This window comes from Paralichthys olivaceus, chromosome 10 (genome assembly GCF_024713975.1).
Source record: "Paralichthys olivaceus isolate ysfri-2021 chromosome 10, ASM2471397v2, whole genome shotgun sequence".
NCBI lineage: Eukaryota > Metazoa > Chordata > Actinopteri > Pleuronectiformes > Paralichthyidae > Paralichthys > Paralichthys olivaceus.
Window position 1 is genome coordinate 10,713,056 of NC_091102.1, and position 13,611 is coordinate 10,726,666.

General features: G+C 41.2%; 3 protein-coding genes across 3 annotated transcripts in view; 2 read left to right on the forward strand and 1 right to left on the reverse strand.

Moving 5' to 3' along the window:
• The first annotated feature begins 23 nt into the window (after positions 1 to 23).
• Positions 24 to 4,871, forward strand: cir1 (corepressor interacting with RBPJ, CIR1). Its single transcript, XM_020090074.2, has 10 exons — positions 24 to 244; positions 858 to 952; positions 1,203 to 1,276; positions 1,414 to 1,427; positions 1,568 to 1,620; positions 1,707 to 1,755; positions 1,970 to 2,090; positions 2,808 to 2,914; positions 3,198 to 3,283; positions 3,670 to 4,871. Exons 1-10 carry the CDS (start codon positions 173 to 175, stop codon positions 4,391 to 4,393), a joined length of 1,395 nt encoding a protein of 464 aa, XP_019945633.2. The 5' UTR covers positions 24 to 172; the 3' UTR covers positions 4,394 to 4,871.
• A 1,955-nt stretch (positions 4,872 to 6,826) lies between these two features.
• sp9 (sp9 transcription factor) lies at positions 6,827 to 8,849 on the reverse strand. Its single transcript, XM_020090075.2, has 2 exons — positions 8,702 to 8,849; positions 6,827 to 8,265 (listed from the first exon to the last, which is right to left on the reverse strand). Exons 1-2 carry the CDS (start codon positions 8,720 to 8,722, stop codon positions 6,967 to 6,969), a joined length of 1,320 nt encoding a protein of 439 aa, XP_019945634.1. The 5' UTR covers positions 8,723 to 8,849; the 3' UTR covers positions 6,827 to 6,966.
• A 3,210-nt stretch (positions 8,850 to 12,059) lies between these two features.
• Positions 12,060 to 13,611, forward strand: part of LOC109631366 (Obg-like ATPase 1) — a 39,986-nt gene continuing 38,434 nt past the window's right edge. Inside the window, exons 1-2 of the mRNA XM_020090076.2 lie at positions 12,060 to 12,214; positions 12,339 to 12,427. Of these exons, the coding sequence (XP_019945635.2) occupies positions 12,200 to 12,214; positions 12,339 to 12,427 (104 nt within the window). The 5' untranslated portion in view covers positions 12,060 to 12,199. The remainder of the gene's footprint in view (positions 12,215 to 12,338; positions 12,428 to 13,611) is intronic.

Genomic DNA, 13,611 nt, shown 5'->3' on the forward strand with positions numbered 1-13,611 from the left:
TCAGCGGCGCTTCCTTTCTTCAGGACCAACGCAGAACTGACTTCATGCGGACATGTTTGTTTACAGGCAGTGAAGCTGCGCTCACGTCTCCGTTCTCCAAACTTAACTCTGCGTCTTCTCCCGACGACGTGACAGGCTCCGGTTCACAGTCTGCCACTGTCACCCTGCAGCCATGGGGAAGTCGTTTGCCAATTTCATGTGCAAGAAAGATTTCCACCCTGCGTCGAAGTCCAACATCAAGAAGGTGAGCGCTAGCTACCGTTAGCTACAGCTAGCCTACAGATAGAAGTTCTTAAACAGCAGGTTAGCCGACGAGCTAACAAGCTGTAGCTACTTCTGCTAGCCCAGGTTTTTACCTCGCTACAACTACACAGCTACGTGTTAGAAAATGTCGCTCTCATACTTGAGGCATTATTCTGTCTGAATACCGAGTGTAGACAAACTATTTCAGTTATTTATGTCGCGACGTAGTTTAAGGAAGCTAATGCTACTGTTAGCTAAGGTTCACTTCAGTTTTAATCAGTCTAAAGCTCAAAACTCTGAGCAGCACTTCACAGTTTTAATCACTGATTGTTTCACTGGATTTAATATCTCACCACTCGTGTCCATATTTAATGAACTGTGGTTACTCTGCTCATATTTAATACGAGACAAATCATTTCGTATAATAGGATGTAATGAATAAACATGCTTCTGTTTACCTTAATTATTGTCTCTATATTTTTCTGCTTTACAACCTGCTGCCCAATTCTCAATGTGATTTAATGTACAATTTAATTTGTGTATCAAGTAGGTAAACTGACCTAAAGGTTTTAACTGATGGAGAAAATGTGCTCCTCTCCATGTTCATGTCACAGGTATGGATAGCAGAGCAGAAACTGACTTTCGACAAGAAAAAGCAAGAAGATCTCATGCAGGCGTACCTGAAAGAGCAGGACACGTACAACAACAGGTTAGATACAGATACACTATGATAACTTCGGCCTGATAATAATGTGCTCTCTTACATCACATTTGGTTTAAAGTATTTAGTTCATTGATAGATGCATAATGAAGGTTTTTTTTTAATAAATGGAAAATGTATTCAACTTTAACTTACCAATTTGGCCAAAAGGCTGTGGAGAAATCTCCCAAACAAAATGCTGATAAAGACCACGTAAGAAAATGTCATGTATGTAATCCTGTTATTGTCTAACCTCTAGGGTGTTGATGGGTGATGATCGTGTTAAAAACGGCCTCAATTTCATGTATGAAGCTCCACCTGGAGCATCCAAAGGTAAATACACACCTGACCTGAGCATCTGTGGTCCCATCTAAATATTATACTCTGATCTAAACATTTGATCTTGAAGAAAATAATGTGTTAACAGTTTAATGTTTGTTCTTCTTTCATATCCATCTTCTGTCCTCAAGAGGAAAAGAAAGAGGTAAAGAAGAGAAAATATTAAATCTATCTACATTCTGAGATTGAACACACTTTCGACATCTTCGGAGTAGTTTTATTGGTTTCCAATTATTTATTACAATGTATAAATAATAGTTCATCATGAAATGTGTTTATTGTCAGGACGGAGAAGAAGAGTATAAATTTGAATGGCAGAAGGGTGCTCCTCGAGAGAAGTGAGTGCTTGTTTTTCTACACATTGATAGTTTCTGGGCTTGTTGTCCTGTGCTCCCTGTTTTTATCTTGATTTTTCTTTTCATAGATATGCAAAGGATGACATGACTATTAGAGATCAGCCGTTTGGGATCCAGGTGCGTGATGATTTGTATTTATTTCAAGAAAATGTACATCAGTGATATCCGAATAAGAAACTGAATAAAATATGTCTAAAACCAATGGATTTTCCTTTTTTAATTTGGTGTTCCTATAAATATGTGTAGTGAATGTATTTTCTTTATTTAATTATCATGCATGCATCTCAAGTATTGAGACAATTGCATGTAATGTCTGTTATTGACTTCACAGGTGCGCAACGTGAGATGCATCAAATGTCACAAATGGGGCCACGTGAACACAGACAGAGAGTGTCCTCTGTATGGACTGTCTGGTATCAATGCCAGCTCTGTTGCCACGGAGGAGGAAGCAGGTAGAGTACACACACATAATTGAGTAAAACCTAGTTTTAAACATGTTGCCCTGCTGCTCCCTTGTTTAAAGTGTGATCATTGAAGAGCAGTGAAGCGAATATTAACACATAAATATTTGATGAATAAAATAGCATTCTGTGTTGAATTGATGTGTACATTTTACCTCCTGAAATTGGGTTTACAATATGTATTCATATATTTCTGTTAACAATTTTTTGTTGTTGTGCAATTTAACAACAGTGGAATAATTTAAATGTGTGTAGGAAAGAGCAGAGATCCACAATATCTGTGCTGCTTGATATTTGTGGCTTTTGTGAGTCAATAGACTTTGCAGCTTGTACACCTACTGTACCTTCTCCCAGGGTTCAGCTCCTTTCTACAGCTGATTCTGACTTCTGCAATCAGCGAGTGGAGTAGTAAAGTAAAAATGTTTACAGAGGGAGAGTCCAGTCAGTGCATGGCGTTGATGGCTGAGTACTGTAATGGTCCCCCTCCTGTGCCGGGAGAAAAAATGTAATTGTTGTGTATTCTGATTCCCCCTAACTGCTGCTTTGGCAGGGAATGATATTGTATGATTTGCTCAGCCGGAAGTGGAGTGAGTTGATTTGATGTCCCATTCTGTTAACAAAGCCACCCCTGAAATTCCCACTGTGGAGATAGTGGTTGGCATGGGTTTGACATCAATGGGACTCTGAGGCTGTGATTTGTGCTAACAGGTCCGTCGATGCACCCCTCAGAGTTAATGGCGGAGATGCGAAACAGTGGGTTTGCCCTGAAAAAATGTGTCCTTGATAGGAATGCTACTGTTTGTGATCCATCACAGGTAATTGTCTGTCTCACACTCCCGTCTTTGCGCACACAGGAGAATATAGGAAAACACACATTCTCTACACTTCAGACAGAAAAGATATATATCGCTAGGATGTATGAATGCTTTTAAGACTAACAATAATGAATACATTTCAGAATACAGATTAGATCGCACAAATGATATCATTTTTTAAACATGTTCATCTGCTGTAATCTACTATTAAGTTGCTCAGATTTGCCTTTGTGAGCAGTTTTTGAAATTTCAGTATAAATTTGAATGTGCTTTTATTTTATAGGAATATGTTGCCAGTGATGAGGAGGATGATCCTGAGGTGGAATTTCTCAAGTCATTATCGTCCAAAGAAAAACAGAAGCTCCTCAGGTAAAAATAAAGCACAGTTTACTCACATTCAAATATTGAAGTTTAAATTAATTCAACTGCATGATAATTAAAACAAAATTATACTGCATTTTTAGTCTGAGTATTTTTTTAGCTTGATGTTGATAATGTAACCTGAAAAGAATTATCTTAAATGATCTGATGAATTACCAGATTACCATGATGTTGTCCTACATAGAAAAATGTATTTGTATTACTGTGTACCAAGGTGATTTTAAATAGTAATAATAATTTGTCACATTCTGTGTATTTTTTATTCCGCTTACATTTGCTTGATTTGATTGAGCAAATTTATTTGACCTAATATTGGACATCTGTCAGCTGCCTTGTTGGGAAATTACATTTTTTTTTGTTCTATTATTTAACAGAAAACTTGATCGTCTTGAAAAGAAGAGGGCCAAGAAAAAGAAGAGCAAAAAGCAGAAGAAGAAAAGCAAAAGAAGACAGAAAAAAAAGCATGAAAGTAGCAGCAGCTCCAGTGACTCCTCCAGCAGCAGCAGCAGCAGCAGCAGCGATGATAGTGGCTCAGATTCAGACGACCAAGGCAAGTTCAAGAGCCAAAAGCGAAAGAAGAACAAGAAAAAAGATTCCTGTCGGGATAAGAGCTCCAAGAGCGAGCAACAACTCAAGAGTCAGAGAAAGGCCTCCTCCTCTCACAGGAGCAGGTCACGGAGCCCTCACGCTGGACAGAGGAGGGCTGAAGAGGAGCCCCGAAATTACAGACAAACGCAGACAGAGAGGGGAAGGAGTAGGAGTCGAGATCGCAGCCCGGTGAACAAGATCAAGTCGGAGGGGGGTCAAGAGAGACAGAGGCGCACCAGCAGGGACAAGCAGAGGCCCGGCAGCTCCAAGTCTGGTTTGGAGGAAAGTCGGAGCCGCGACAGAGGCAGGGAGGACAGAGGTACAGACAGGCGTCGCAGCGGAGATGGAGAGAGGGACAGAAGTGGCACAGATGGAAGGAGAGGCAGAACAGCAGATGGGAGGAGTAGGAGCAGGGAACGGGGGAAAGAAAGGGAGGGCAGAGGAAGGAGTAGAAGTAGGAGCAGGGAGAGAAGAGAGAGGAGCCAAGACAGAGATAAAAGAAAGCGCTGACTGTTGTTTTCAATTGACTTTTCTTTTCCCTATTACAATTACAATGAACATGTAATGTGAAATAATTTAGAATTTTTTTTATTACTTTAGTAGTTCTTCAGGTTATCACACAGAGTCACTCGACTTAGAATTCAAATTGCAGACATTGTGCATGAGTCTCGTTTTCCTCCAGTAGAGGGAAGCAGTTGACAGAAAATATGTGGATGCAGCTCGTTGCTCTCTGTGTTGTCTGGCGCCATATGAAAGGTTCTAAATTAATTGATTACCATTGGAAGCAATTTGCAGCCATGATCTGTTGATGGGAAAATGTTGGACTCATTTTCATGGTCAGTTGGCCACGAGACAGACTATTTCTGTTAGTGCAGTTTTTAATCCTCATTCCATTCTTGTGTCTTTTTGGAGGGGAAATATCGACACTGTAAAAACGCCTGCAAAAACTTTTATTTTTAATTTCGTGATTAAATGTGTAATCCTCTTATTTTAATGGCTGTATTTGTCGCGAATGAAAAGATTGTCAGTGTGATAGATTTGACGGAAAACGAAGTTTGGGTTTAATCTGTTGAATGGTTACGTTTTAAATGCTCTGGATCCCTGATAGTAAATTATACAATTTTGCGCATGACAAATAATTTTTATAACATTACTAAAAAAATCAGACCGTGATCCCGAATGACACAAAATCAAGTGTTTATTTTTTTTAACTTGAGCAACGCGTCTCTCAGATTTCACCGGCCTTAAACTAACTTCAGTCCAAACATCCAGCGCGTGAATACAGAAAATACGGAGCAAAGATTTTATGAATGCAAACAATGTGTTTTATATTTTTTATATGGGAAATGTATTATGTAGAATTTAAGAAAATTGATCTCAAGTTTTTTAGCCTAAATTCATATAATTTTTTTTTGACAAATAAAAAAGATCCACAATTTGATAATATTTTATCTAAAAAATAATTAGAACTAAAATATGTATCGGTTGCTAAAAGCATCATCTTAACGCGTACATTTCACACATTTCCTCTGAGTGTTGCTGCTGCTCCTGTGTCTTTTATATATTTGGATGAAATTCAAATTGTCAGTCTAATTTGATAGTTTTCACTATCTGGCCGTTTCTTCTAAGCTGCTGTTGCACAAAAGGAAATGAAAATAGTGTCCCTCTATTGCCTTCTGGTCAATTTAACATCCCCTTTAAAAAAAAAAAAAAAGAAAAGGAGCGGGTGTCTGGGTGAGAAGCTTTTTCCCCTGACGTATAATCCAGGTCCTGGACTCAGGCTGTAATTATTCGCCGGCCTTTTTCTCCCTGACAGTCGGATGCTGCACTGGCTGAGCACAAAGAAGTCAGAGAGCATCCTTGAACCCTTTCAATGCGGGGCCACTGATATTCAAATAACATGCAGCCACCATTTGACTGCGCTGAGCAGAGACCATTTCAAATTCAACATTTGCATGTGACTCTTTGCCCCCTTGTCTTTTTTTTACCCCCTGAAGTTAAAAAAAAACTGTTCCCATGTAACATTACGTGGTTTCTGGCAAAGAGGAAAAAAAAGGCGCATCCTTATTCTCGGTCCATCGATTGGTATGCAAATGTGAAGCAGTTAATTTGGACAATTAGAATAAATATTCAGGGACCTTTGTCGTCAAACCCCCTCGGAAACCCCCCGATAAAGTGGAAGTGAACAAAAGATGCCTCGGAGATTAATTAGATATTTGATAAGACACGAATCCCTAATCGCAAATACAAAACACATGGGGCTGCGATGTGCTCCAAGTCATAATTAATAGCATTTAACAAGATTTTCATTTAGGCATGAAATGTCTTTTCCGGGGCATTAAACATTGATTTATTCCATAGGGGAAATAAATAGTGAGTGGCAAGGTATTGTAGGCCTATAGGTGATTTTAAGAAAAATAGCACGTGAATAACATTTTAAATTACCCCCCCCCCCCCCCCCAAAAAAAATTCTAAAACAATTAAACAAAAAATATATAAAATCTACATCACACAATTACAGCCTTTTTTAAAGATGTTTTAATTACGATAAAATGAAAGTCTTATACGTGTGACTTTATACAGGTAAACATTTATATATAGATATTTTTTTAGCAAAGAAATAAAAATGGTTAACCAAAGTGGGAAAGAAAGCTGTGTACATACATATCCACAAAGTGCGTCGAAAGTAAACTCCCTGATTTCCAGGATATACCAACACGAACAAAACAATCAGAGCCAAACATTTACATGGAAAATAACACATGGATAGTTTTAGTTGTCAATATACAAGATGTCACTCAAATTGTCCAACCAAAGTTCAACAGGTTTCCGCGCACCCTCAGCAAACATCCTTTCATTTTCAAGTTGTCCCTAAAATGTCTCCAAAGGCCCGGACAGTAAATCACTGGATTCTTTAGATTTACTGGCGCTTGAATTACTCGTTACGCCTGTTGGAGAATATTTTTTTCAGACTTTGTAATCGCCTCTCGGTACATTTTCTCCTGTATTGTCTGTCAGACCCGTTTTTCATTGCTGTGCAGGTTTTGATGTGGTTTGATTTTTATTTTGGGAGCGAAGCCTCATCAGGGCTCGTCGTGAGGAGACGGGTCTTTGACATTGATTCTGGGGTTCACACCCTCCAAAATAAGTTCGGGGGACTCGGACCTCGGGGTCTCCAGGTTGCTGGTGTCGGTGTCACTGTCGCTGCCCTTTTTGCCTCCTCCACCCGCCGTGTGCGTTTTGATGTGCTTGCTCAAATGGTCACTGCGCATGAAGCGCTTGTTGCACACTGGGCACGCAAACCGTTTCTCGCCGGTGTGGGTGCGCAGGTGTCTCTGGAGCTCATCGGACCGAGTGAACCTTTTGCCGCAGAAAAGCCAGTTGCAGACAAAAGGCCTCTCGCCGGTGTGCCACCTCAAATGCGCTTTGAGGTGAGACGTCTTTCCGTACACTTTACCGCAGCCGGGGATGTGGCAGCTGTGGAGTCCCTTTCTGCGCAGACTGGCCCCAGCGGGTCCCAGCCGCTCGGCCTCCTGGCAGTTCGGACAGTCACACGTGGCTCGGCCGGAGTACCGCCTGGACGACCTGGAGGAGCTACTTATTCCTGAGCTGCCCCCAGAGATCATGGCGTTGGCGGCAGAAGCGTCTGTGTACGTGGGGATGACTGTTTTGAAACCGTCCTGCGTTAACAGGTGCTGGCTGGTGGACAGTAGATGAGACGCGGAGGGGCTGATCCCCGTGGAGCTGAAGGCCGAGTGGGTCAGCGAGGAGAAGTCCGGGTTGTAGCCACTCAGCTGGGAGTGGATGGCCTGGGGCGTCCCGGAGTGCAGCGAGGTCTGGAGGGTGCCTGCGGGGTTTTGCACATCGAGCCAGGACCCCGGGTTAGTGTGGACATCCCACCACGAAGACGCTCCGTTGGCAACCTCGCCAGAGATGGTTGAGTGGAAACCGGACTTATACCACGATTCGTACGGGTGCGCCATGCCCACCCGCGGGTACAGAGTCTCTGCTGATGTGTGGACTTTGGAGATAAACGCCGACTGTCCCGACTCTTGCGTCGTGACGCTCGCAGAGTTGGAAAACAGACCGCTGTACTCTGTGGAAAACGCGGACGAGGTCGGGGAGGTGGAGGCTAAGCAAAAAGCGCTGTTACCGGTGCCACTGGTCGGTGTTAGTCCTGTTGACGCGCGGCTTGTTGCCACCGCGAAACCGGGCAGACTGGATCCCAAGTTGCAGCTGGAGGAGGTTCTTTTCCACGGATGAAATCCACCTTTTGAGAAAGCGCTGGAGTCAGGTAGAGTTGTGAGAGGACTGGTGTTGCCGATTTTGTTGCAGGTTGCAGCCAGCATCGCTAGAGGTGTAGTTCCAAACCGTGGTTCTTCCTGAAGAAAATACAGAAAAAGTTGGAGTTAGAATAGGCAACAACACATGTGGCTGTAAGATTCTGCTTTGACCCGCATAGCTGAGAGTGATTTACAACAAAACGCAACTCCAACAAATCGATTATAACAATTTTAATTCTTAAAATTGTAATTTGAAGTGCAGTCAATGTGTTTGGAGAAAGAGAAGGCGAATTAGGCCACGTTAAATGATCTGTTTTACGCTGCGTAAAACACAAAACAAAACGCTGTAAATACGATTTTAATAAACTCATTCCTCAGCTGCAACAGAGTGATCAGGCAGTAGATTTGACTTTCAATAGTAAAAACAACCGAAACAAGAGACGCAGTAGAAACTCTGAACTCCAAACTTCGTGGAAATGTCGACCACAACAACTTTACGCACAACTTCAGCGCACAATCACAAAGTCGGACTCACCCCAAGTATAGACGTAGCCATATCCAGGGTCTGTGCTGTGGTGAGAGTGTTCGTGGTGTCTGTGCTGTAGATATACGGCTCCAATGTGATTCCAGACTCACCGTGTCCGACGCGGGTCACACGGTTTCTCTCTTGGCTCGCAGCTCTCGACACTACCTAGTTGTAGAGAGCGTGTTCTTTGAAGTACAGCTGGCGAGGACGCGCAGCCAATCCAAGCGCTGCATTGGTGACCGGGGATGGAGTCAGCCAATGAGAGACTCGACCGCAGACAGAAACACCAAAAGCCCCGCCGTCAATCATCTGTTGTGCAGCTCCTGCTCCGACTGTCATACAAGACACGATTTGGTATGTTTTTTTTAATGCACACAGTTATTTTTTATGTTTTCTCACACGAAGCCTCAATGTCTCCTTTTCATTTGCAGAATTGAGTTCACACGCCAGTTCTCCACGAGGTAAGCGTTTCACTCATTTCACTGCGTTTGTGGATTATGGCACAGCGACACATCTCGTCCGTGCAGCCGCAGGTTTCCCTTCAGATTTTTCAATATTCAGATCATGCGCAACACGTCACGAGAGAAACTGTTGCCATTAAATGCAGAGAATCCTGGACGATGCGAGAGACGCTGCTTGTGCTGATGACTTTATAAAAACGCGCCTGTTGTCAGGGCATGCTGCTGCGCGCTATATGGCACATTTTACGCACGTAATGTGTGATATGCTCAAGCTTAAAGATTGAAAATCCTTGTGCTTATATTAGAATAAAAACATGTCAGATGTAGTAGTTTATTGAAGAAGTCGAGAATCAGGCCTAAAAGCACAGACGTCGCTGTTTTGCCACGGTTATATTATTTAATCATTGTCTGAATAAAAACGATTTGTCAGTGATTACATGAGGAAAATTGACGATAGTTTACTTCCAGCCAAAATTCCTCTCGCGTCCATGCACGTGCTCTCTCCCCCCTGCTTACTTGTTGGAGGAGTGAAGGTGAGGGGTTAATTAAAAATGACAGCTTGCTTTATCAGTGCGCACAGCAGATCTCCCCCATAACACAAGTATTTTATAGGCGGAAAAAGTTGTAGTATCCAGGGGTTGCCCGCTGCCCAAGGCCGCCAGTCATCACCATAAAAAACATTTAACAGGAAGCAGGATGCCCGTCCTGTAGCTGAGGAATAAAAAATGAATGCCAACATTATCACGCATGTAATTAAACAGTGGACAGATTAGAGGGTGCCGTGTATCACCAGTTCTCCCTAAAACTCGCTACTCTTATTCTATATATATTTTTGTCTTTTATTATCACCATCCAATTGTCTAAGGCAGCATATGCCACAGCTTGTTAAATGCTCGGCGGGATAAATGGCGTAATGTAAAATTGACCTGCTCCGATGTGAATCATCATCCCCTTTAAAAGTTAAAGCAATTTTCCAGAGAAAGGCTTGACCGAAAGATGCGCATTACGATATTCAAAACGGGCAAATAATGCTCCATTATGGAGTGTGAATGGTGCCAGTCAACACAGGCGCAATTTGTTCAAACACCCTTTTTCCCCCTTTTTGCGTTAAAACCCCACCTTTTTGCAAGGGTGAATAAAAAACCCTTCTCATCAAACACTGAGCGCTGCCAAGAAAATGGAATCATCTTTGCAATCATGACAATTTGGCAGAGTGCTGTTAACGGTATTAAATGTGGGCGCTGGATAAACAAAGTTGATTGTCGCTAAAGAAGTTAAATTAATTCATGCCTTAAATGGAAATCAAGGCAAAAATAAAAACTGTCATCTGTATTTTCAAAAAATTGAATTACCTTTCAATTTAGTTCACAGAATTGTTATTAGTAAAACATAATATCAAAATTGTATTTAGTTGAAATTCATATTTAATATATACTGTTCATATATATCTCTATATATTTATAGAGATATATATAAATAATTTTTTCAGATGTTAATATTCTTGTATTGTTTTTACATTTCAATAATCAGCAGTTCAGCTTGGAATAATGATGCCCTTAAGTTCTAACAAAGAAAACTACATTTAACATTTATGCAACAACTCACTTACATGTCTTTTTAAATAAAAATGTATTTGTGAGGAGATGTATTTGTTGCATGAACCCAGAATAATAAGATAATCGAGCATTTTCAAATGTTTTCCTGAGACAAAGGGAGGGAGAACATGATCTTGCCTTGTCATTCAAGTGAGAATTTTCAGTCGAATCTGTAATTCCGGACTCCATTCGTGTGCCACTTCTCTGTGGCAATTAGGAGCCTATTACAAGCCATTAGATTGATCAATGTACCTTAAACAATGGGAATGATTTATATGGTCGAACAAAACGCTCTGCACCTATTGTGATGAGTCTAAGTGGGGGTGCATCCATCAACAAAAGATAAATGATTAATTCAGACCCATTCATTTGAATTCTCCCGACAAAGCAGAGCCCCACTCGCCTCAAATCCAGATTATTAGAGGCTCATTTTCTGCATGTTAAACCAGACAGGCTGCCGGATTGGGTGATGGTTTTTGGTTGTGCCCCTGTGTGTTTTAATTTGTATTTCTACTAAGGGAAGTTTATTTGAGGACATTTAACTAATTGTTGTAATTTTGTGTGCTCGTGTGGTTACACCTGTTTCTCTCAAAAGGGGGCTGGAGGAAAGTGCAAGGATGTTGTACTTTATTTCTTCGGTGCTTAAGCTGTTTGTCTGACGACATACAGTGGATGCTTATTGAATTTAAAAAGTCAGTGCAAGTATGAAGATTTTGTCGAGATGCTTTAACCAATGATATCTTATATTTAGGTTGTGATGGTGCATTTTAAAATACAAACAATGCTGAAAACAGTATTTATCCTCTGTTTTCTCCTGGTTGGCTTTAAATGACAATGTCTGAGTGTCTGAGTCTATTACCTGCACTTGGGCAGATCATGGTTTCTTTCATGCCTGCAGAGGTCACAGCAAAAGAATATTGAATCAACATATTGTTACATTAAAGCAGCCTGAAATAAACTGCTCAGGAATTATGATTAATTTCTATAGGAAGCGTAGGGGAAGTGACAAAACTGCTTGGCGCTGTCAGCACACAGATTCAAGTCCTGGATGTCTCAAGTTAAACGACTGTCAGGCACATGATTCAAATGTTAATAGAAAGAGGGCAGCTGTTGTCAAAGCCTGTGATAAAGATTGACTCCACTTTCAGAGCCCCCACCTTTCAAGTCCTCTGCAAAATCTTACAGCAGCTCATCAACCTGCATTGATAGTATCGACAGCTAAATTTGGCAGCACAGGTCAGCACGCCAGCTTACAGTGTCGACTTTCATTTCCAGAGTCTGCATGTTCTATTCTGAGCTCAGGGGGAGCGAACAAGTCGAAGTGCAGTCGACTGGTTGCATTTAAGGACTTAGCCCATTTTCTGTCAATGAGCGCGTGTGTGTTTATCCCTCCGAGCCTGTGAGCTGTGGTGGAAGTCAGCAAAAAAACCAAAAAATCTCAAGTGTGAGAAATGGCTCCAAAGAAGGTGCGTTTAGTTAAGGGAGAGCTCCATTCAAAAAAAAAAAAAAAAAAAATTAGAATGCACTGTAGATTATGTAATGGCAAATGCTGGTTCTGACTACAAGACGTCTCCACGCTGTCTTTATTAGGGAAAAGGAGATTCAGCAACGCCTCCACCACTGATTGGAAGATTTGGCACCTCATTGAAAATAGGAATTGTTGGCCTCCCCAATGTTGGGTAAGTAAAAGATTTTTTATGTGCCTATAAATCTGTAGCCTTCTTACCAAGCGCTGCATGCACCAACATGTGCTCTGTTCACTACAAGTGCCTCCTGTGAAAGTATGTCAGGCAGGATGTAAACTGATCGTAGTAAACACTGAACTCCTGAAATTTAACTTTAAGAAATACTGTGTTTCAAATTTTCTGACATGAGTTGCTGCACATGACACTTTATACTGAAACTAGTAAAATGTCATGAAACATGGAGCCATAAAGCAAAAATAAATCCTGCTACCTAGATGACTGTCTGTTGAGTTTTTTTTGAATGTCCCTGAACAACCTGAGGAGTATTTCTTCAGCTGTTAAGCTGTTGGGCTCATGTGCCCCCATAAGTATCAAATCCCACAAGAGCTTTTCATCTAGCGTCTTCCTGTGTCCTAAATATCCATGTGTCTAAATAATGGTGTGAGAGTTATATTGTTTTTACAGCAAAATAGTGTGGTGGCAGACTTTAAAGCCATCAAAACACACATCTATATGAAATATTTTTGATTGTTGTTATAATCATTAATACTGCAATGTGTAGTATGTATTCAGTGTGTCTAAATGCGGGTTAGATTATTATGGCTGTGTGTTTCCAGCTGTAGAAAATTGGCACTTTCATTCTCTGTACCATCTTATTTGTCATAATCCATTTACATTTAAATGACAGCAAGCAGCTTTCTTCCTCCGTCTCTGCTGCAGATAGGACAGAAAACTCGTTATTAATAACACTGGTGGCCATTACGTGAACTGCACTCAGCATCATGTTCACAAACAAGTTAGCATGCTCCCACTGTAGGCATGACCAAGCATCTTGGGGATGGGCCCAAACAGTGACATGACATATACGAGACTGAATGTGATTGATTGACATTACGATGATAAATGAGGTAACTAATGTCAAACTGTCATCATAGATTGTCTATAAAATATAGTTTATATCAGTTAGAGTCTCTAGTGCTGGCACAGCGCTAAAACAAAGTGAAGATAACTCTGGCTCTGTGAGAAAACGTTCATGTTTTTTAAGATTTATAAAGTTGTCATCAGTTTTTGAATTGAACTGAATACTCTGCCGTTCCCGTGACACTGGTCACAGTCATAGTTTTCTCCAACAGATGGCGACTCCACTGGTCGCAAAAAGAAGTTTCTTTCTATAGAAG

Bases quoted from the DNA above. Each gene is read 5' to 3' on its own strand.
- sp9 (XM_020090075.2), bottom strand. From the start codon at position 8,722: ATGGCTACGTCTATACTTGGG. The intron at 8,266-8,701 runs GTGAGTCCGACT...TATTTTCTTCAG, and splicing joins TGGCTACGTCTATACTTGGG to GAAGAACCACGGTTTGGAAC.
- cir1 (XM_020090074.2), top strand. From the start codon at position 173: ATGGGGAAGTCGTTTGCCAATTTCATGTGCAAGAAAGATTTCCACCCT. The intron at 1,621-1,706 runs GTGAGTGCTTGT...TTCTTTTCATAG, and splicing joins AAGGGTGCTCCTCGAGAGAA to ATATGCAAAGGATGACATGA. The intron at 2,091-2,807 runs GTAGAGTACACA...TTGTGCTAACAG, and splicing joins TGCCACGGAGGAGGAAGCAG to GTCCGTCGATGCACCCCTCA.